Genomic DNA, 6206 nt, shown 5'->3' with positions numbered 1-6206 from the left:
CCTTCCCACCTGCAGAACTGACTGATCCTGGGGCCTTCCCACCTACAGAATTGACTGATCCTATATCCTTCCCACCTGTAGAACTGACTGATCCTGGGTCCTCCCCGCCCGAGGCCCCCACAAGGGTCTGAGCTAGGCAGTCAGTTCAGGCTAGCCTAGAATGCAGCTGCAAGTCATGTGGTTGGGGAGCAGGGTGAGGCTCTGGGTCCCCATGTGACCGCCCAACCCTATGCTCCCCCTTTTCCTCTGCGCCCCACAGGGCATCGGGAACACCTTCCAGGGAGGAGCCAACTGCATCATGTTTGTCCTCTGCACCCAGGCCGTGCGCTCGCGCCTCGTCTCCCTCTGCAGCTGCCCCTGCTGTGCCGAGGGCCAGGCCCCCCCTCCTGGGGCGCCCGAGCCCCCCAAGCCCCGAGCCCATCAGGGGTCCGCCCGCCCCTGAACCGTCCTCCCCGCAGTGCCCCAGCCAGTCAGGAGGCTGAGATCTGAGAATCGAGGTGAGTTAGCCAGCAAAAAGCTGCAACGGCAGGCGTGGCCCAAGTGGTAGAGCACCAGACAGAAGCCAGAAAGCCGACTTAGAGCACAAGGCTCGGAATTCCAGTCCCAGTAAAAGGGGCTTGCTTGCAGGACATAGCGACCTGGATCCTGGGATGGCCATTTATTCTCTCTTTTTTTTGGTGGTGGTGGTACTAGGTTTTGAAATCTGAGTCTTAAACTTGCTAGGCTGGTGCTCTCCCATTTGAGCCAGGCCTCCGCTCCCCCAGTCCAATAATCTAAATTTTAAAGAAAAGGGATACAAAAAGAGTCCCTATGTCTTTATTCTACAGCTCATCCACCAGAACTTTCCTCATTCCAGAAGACCCATTTTCTGTTAGATCACCAGAGCTAAGGATGGAAAAATGACCCATGGGAGGGGCCCGCCCCCATAGTCGGCTTCCCACCAGATTCTGCCACTCTGCAAAACTGAAATGATTTCCTGATCCTCGTAAAATGGCTCTGGATTCCATCCAAATCCGTGCTGGATTCCTGACTCAAAAGCAAAGCATCCCCGGGAAAGAACTCGCCACGTAGAGAGCAGGGCTACCGTGCTCACACATGGACTTCCTCTGGAAACATTTCTTCATGATCCCCAGCATTTAGAGAACCTTGCTTCCTTGACAGTTGGCATTTTCACAGGAACGGCCTCCATGGGGGACCCTAGCCAGGAACACATGCTTACTACAACGGAGTAAAGGAGCTGCGTGTGAGTCAAGACTTTAGACATTAGAATAAACCACGATTGGGCACCAGAGCCCCCGGCTGCCCGGCAGCCAGCCCTGGGCCGGGGCCTGGGACCTGGGTCCCAGCCTGGCTGTGCTCACAAAGCCTGTAGAGGGGAATGGGGCCCAGCTTTCCATTCTACTTGCCGATGCCCCTTGCTAGGCTGCCAACGTTGTTGTTGTTATTATTATTATTATTATTATTATTATTTCCCGTACTGGGGCTTGAGCTCAAGGTCTTGTGCTATTGGCTTTTTTTGCTCAAGGTTGGTGCTCTCCCACTTAAGCCACACTTTCAATTCTGGCTTTTGGCTGGAGATAAGAGTCTGGTGGCTCATGGACTTTTCTGCCTGGACCGGATTGGAACTTTGGTCTTCAGATCTCAGCCTTCTGAGTAGCTAGGGTCGCAGGTATGAGCCTGTGGCGCCTGGCCTGGGCTGCACGCTTCTGTAACCCCCACCCCCCCCCACCCCCAGGTTGCCTGGACTGCTTGTGACTGCCACTCACCTCCTATTACAGGCCGGGCCCCTGGGGCCAGGGAGGGGCCTGTATTCAGGCCTCTGGTTGAGGGTCAAGTTCAAGGCTAAAGGAGGACTCACACCCTCCACGTCCTGGAAAGGGCCAGACAGGACCACCGGGCTCCCGCCCCTTCTGCCCGGCTCCTGGGCTTTAATGTTGACCTGCCTTTGTAACCTCTGCCTGTGTCCCTGGTCACTCAGGTGAGCCCTCAGCCTTGCTGGTGCTAGCAGTGGCCATGCGCCCTCCACTGCCTTCCTTACGCACCGCTGACGACCCGTCACATGATCGGGTCTCCTGCCCGGTCCTGCCACCGTGTGCTTTGGAAGGTTGCACTGTGTTGTGTTGTCAGGGTTTTTTGTTGCTGTTATTGTTGTTGTTTGTGTTAAATAAAGATCCTATGGGCCAGGCCAAGGGTGCAGACACAAGCCTCCCTGTGTCCACGCTGACCAAGGTTGCTCTTACGAGCTTGGACGGGATGTGTGTGAAGTTTTACCCTGCACAGCGGCTGTGCAGACGACCCTGCTTCTAGGTGGATGGGAGCCCAGGCCTGGCTGTTTTAAAATAACTTTTTCTTTTCTGTGCTCGGTGGCGTGACTGCTTGCTTGTGGATGTGGGCTGGGAGTGAAGCAGCTCTGACTGGCCCGAGCCAGCCCTGGCTGCCCTGCCCTGGGGGGGGGGGGGGGACAGCTCCACCCTCCTCTGCTGGCAAATGACCAGAGGCAGCTGTCCATCACCACAGCCCATTTCTGAATTGGCCTAACAAAGCTCAGGGAGAGAGAATTAGGATACAGATCTCTGGGTCCTGTCAGCAATGACAAGCGTGAGCCACATTGCTCATCTACCTTGGGCCACCTTGAATCAGCTGAAGCATCTGCCTGCAACCCTCACTGGTAATGAGTTACATAGAATGGTTAGCATATGGTTTGGTTTTTTTTTTTTTTTTTTTTTGTCGTTCGTGGGCCTGGGCGCTGTCCCTCAGCTCTTCAGCTCAAGGCTAGCGCTCTACCACTTGAACCACAGCGCCACTTCCGGATTTTTCTTTTTGCTTATGTGGTGCTGAGGAATCGAACCCAGGGCCTCATGCATGGGAGGCGAGCACTCTAACCACTGAGCCACCTTCCCAGCCCAGCACGTTATTTTTAATTTGAAGAGTCAAAACCTTTTTTTTTTTTGGAGAGTTGAGTGGGGATTGAACTCAGTATCAGCAGTTTCAGGAAGGTAAAATAAAATTCATATAATTAACCATTTTATTGATCTAAAAAATTAAAGTCCTATCATGCTTGCTAGGCAGGAACTCTACCACCAACCACATTCCCAGCCCTGCCCTGCACCCCTCAAATGGTTAGAGTAGCCTAAGTCTTAGGTATTTTTAGCCACGGTTTGAAATATCATGAGGCCAGGTGCCAGTGTCTCATACCTGTAATCCTAGTTACTCAGGAGGCTGAGATCTGAAGATTGAGGTTAGAATCTAGCCCAGGCAGCAAAGTCCATGAGACTCTTCAATTAACTACCAAAAAGCTGGAAGTAGAGGTGTGGCCCAAGTGGTAGAAAGCCAGTCTTGAGAAAAACTAAAAAAAAAAAAAAAAAAAAAAAAAGCTCAGGGACAGAGCTTAGGCCCTGAGTTCAAGCCCCAGTAATGGCACACACAAAAAAGCAAAGTAATGAACTTGAAAGGCAGAGGTGTCCATGCAGGGTAATAAATCATCCACACCAACCACGCGGGTCCCCGGCTGGCTTTAGGACACCCTGGCTCACGCCATCCGCCCGTGATTCGCTTCTCACCCACCGTGCTCTGATAGGGGAGGCCTCTGTTCCCAGGAAGGACACACAGCCGGAGCGTGACACAGCAGATTGCACACAGGTGAGTCGGGGTGTGGGCCACGCCTTGTGAGACGCGTGGACAGGAGCACCTGGCCTCGTGCGGTCTCCCCCTCCTGGTACTCGTGTGGCCGACCGGGCTTCTGCGGGTCAGGTGGATGCCTGGGCAGGGCGTGGTGGGAGCAGGGGCAGGGACCCGGGAGGAGCAGGGAACGCCGATGGCCTGCAGCAAGGACAGGGAGCTGCTAGCCGATGGCGTCCCACGTGTGGGCGGCGGATCGACCTGCTCAGGGCCTCTTCTGGGATGGAAAGCACTTAGCGCTTTGCTTTCCTGGCTGCCTTCCATCCAGACTCACAGGACATCCATCCTGCCTTGGTTACCACCTCGTTTTATGTCTATAGAACGGGCTAGAGCATTTCCAGCCTGGTGTGTAGAGTCATGATACTGCTAAAGAACCCAACAGTGACCAGGTGCCTTGGCTCATGCCTATAATTCTAGCTACTCAGGAGGCTGAGATGTGAGGATGGAGGTTCAAAGGCAGCCTAGGTAGAAAAGCCTGAGACTTTTTTTTTTTTGTCGGTCGTGGGACCTGAACTCTGGGCCTAGGCGCTTTTCCTCAGCTCTTCAGCTCAAGGCGAGCACTCTACCACTTGAGCCACAGCACCACTTCCAGCTTTTTCTGCTTATGTGGTGCTGAGGAATTGAACCCAGGGCCTCAGGCATGCAAGGCAAGCACTCTACCACTGAGCCACCTTCCCAGCCCCTAAAAATTATTATAAGGGTGATAGGAGCACATTTCTTTCTGGTCAATGTCACCCCTTCCATGGATTTCTCCCAGTTTTTCCCTCCCATCCCCACCTACAAGTTGTATAGTTCATTTTCAACATAATGTCTAGTGAGTACCACTACTACGTTGCTTTACCCTTTGTCCCTCCACTTCTGTGCCTTCCCCAAGACAGATAAACAAGATTTCAGTTTAAAACTTGGTCTACAGGGCTGGGAAGGTGGCTCAGTGGTAGAGTGCTTGCCTTGCATGCACAAGGCCCTGGGTTTGATTCCTCAGCACCACATAAGCAAAAAAAAAAAGCCCCAAGTGGTGCTGTGGTTCAAGTGGTAGAGCGCTAGCCTTGAGCTGAAGAGCTGAGGGACAGCGCCTGGGCCCAGAGTTCAAGACCCATGACCGACAAACACACACACAAACACACACACACACGTAAACCAGACACTGGTGGCTCACACCTATAATTATAGCTACTCAGGAGGCTGAGACCTGAGTGAAAGATTAAATGAAAGATTTACTAGACTTTGTCAGAGAACCATGCAGACATCCAGGTACAGAAAACAAAGAAAGGTGTATTGCTGAGAAAGGGGCCGGCAAGACCCCTTTTCACAAGGGAGAAGTGAGAAGAAGCCTCATTTATTGTTTGGGGTGACCTATATAACCTAGGAGGTTTAGGAGGGGCTGGAAGGGGCTAGGAGGCAGAGACCCTGGTGTGTACGTGAGGGCCCGGGGCTTCATCATGGCAGACTAGGATGTACGGCTGCTGTCCATATAGTAGATAAGGCTCCTGCAGCTGCCCAGAGCTGACGGTCACTGTAAGGGGCTCTTGCTGCCTTCTATGGTGGTAGCTGCCCCAGAGAAGTGCCATCCCAAGGGAAATGGGGCTGGAAGTTGATTATTTACGGCCTTTACTGCATGGACCTCGTGCTGCCTAGGAAGGGGGCATGCTAAGCTGTGGAGAAGGGAAGGAGTGGGCTAAGCTATGGGAAGGGAGCCCATTTCGCTAACACTGAGGATCACAGTTCAAAGCCAGCCTGGGCAGGAAAGTCTGTAAGACTCTTATCTCCAATAAACTACTCAGAAAATCCAGAAGTAGTGCTGTAGCTCAAGTGGTAGAGCACTAGCCTTGAGCACAAAGAAGCTCAGGGACTGCACACAGGCCTGGAGTTCAGGCCCCAGGACAAGAAAGAGAAAGAAAAAAACATCATTTCCCCAACTTTTTTTTTCTTTAGTATTGGGATGCACCCCAGCACCTCAAATGCTTCTTCAGAGCTGGCGCTCAGTACTCGCTCTGCCACCCGAGCTACGCCCCCAGCCTCTCCCTTTCTTTTTGCTACCTTTGCTCAGGCTAGCCTCAAACTTGGGTAATCCTCCTCTTGCTTCTTCCTCCTGAATAGTTGGTATTACAGGCATGTACCACCACACCTAGTCCTCTGTAGTTTTTCCTCTGAAATTATAACAAAGATCTCTCGCTAGATCCCTGGAGTAGCCGAGATTACAGGTGTGAACCATTGTGCCTAGCTATCCTCATTTTTGTTGGTGGTGGTGGTCACGGGGCTTGAACTCTGGGCCTCAGCTCTTCAACTCAAGGAGAGTGCTCTACCACTTGAGCCACAGTTGCCACTTCCAGTTTTCTGGTGGTTTATTGGAGATAAGAGTCTCAAGGACTTTCCTGTCGGGGCTGGCTTTGAACCACAAGCCTCAGATCTCAGCTTCCGAAGTAGCTAGGATTACAGATGTAAGCCACGAGCTCCCGACTAGCTATTCTCTTTTTAAAGGTATTCTTTGGAAGCCAGGCGCTGGTGGCTCACGCCTTTAATCCTACTTA

The 6206-nt window shown here is 52.6% G+C and overlaps 1 protein-coding gene across 2 annotated transcripts in view; it reads left to right on the top strand.

Moving 5' to 3' along the window:
* Gpr157 (G protein-coupled receptor 157) overlaps nucleotides 1-2189 on the top strand; it is a 16974-nt gene extending 14785 nt beyond the window's left edge. The window contains exons 4-5 of one of the 2 annotated variants that reach the window (XR_011375565.1): nucleotides 260-497; nucleotides 828-2189. Coding sequence is in view for 1 of the 2 variants with exons in the window: in XM_070037284.1 (XP_069893385.1) it covers nucleotides 260-442 (183 nt within the window). In the remaining variant the exon portion in view is untranslated. Of the gene's footprint in view, nucleotides 1-259 lie in introns of both variants that reach the window. The other variant, XM_070037284.1, reaches the window with a different exon arrangement.
* Nucleotides 2190-6206: the final 4017 nt, after the last annotated feature.

Source organism: Dipodomys merriami, unplaced genomic scaffold, assembly GCF_024711535.1.
Source record: "Dipodomys merriami isolate MVZ:Mamm:240054 unplaced genomic scaffold, mDipMer1.0.p SCAF_28, whole genome shotgun sequence".
Classification (NCBI taxonomy): domain Eukaryota; kingdom Metazoa; phylum Chordata; class Mammalia; order Rodentia; family Heteromyidae; genus Dipodomys; species Dipodomys merriami.
This window is presented reverse-complemented; position numbering and strand designations above follow the sequence as displayed.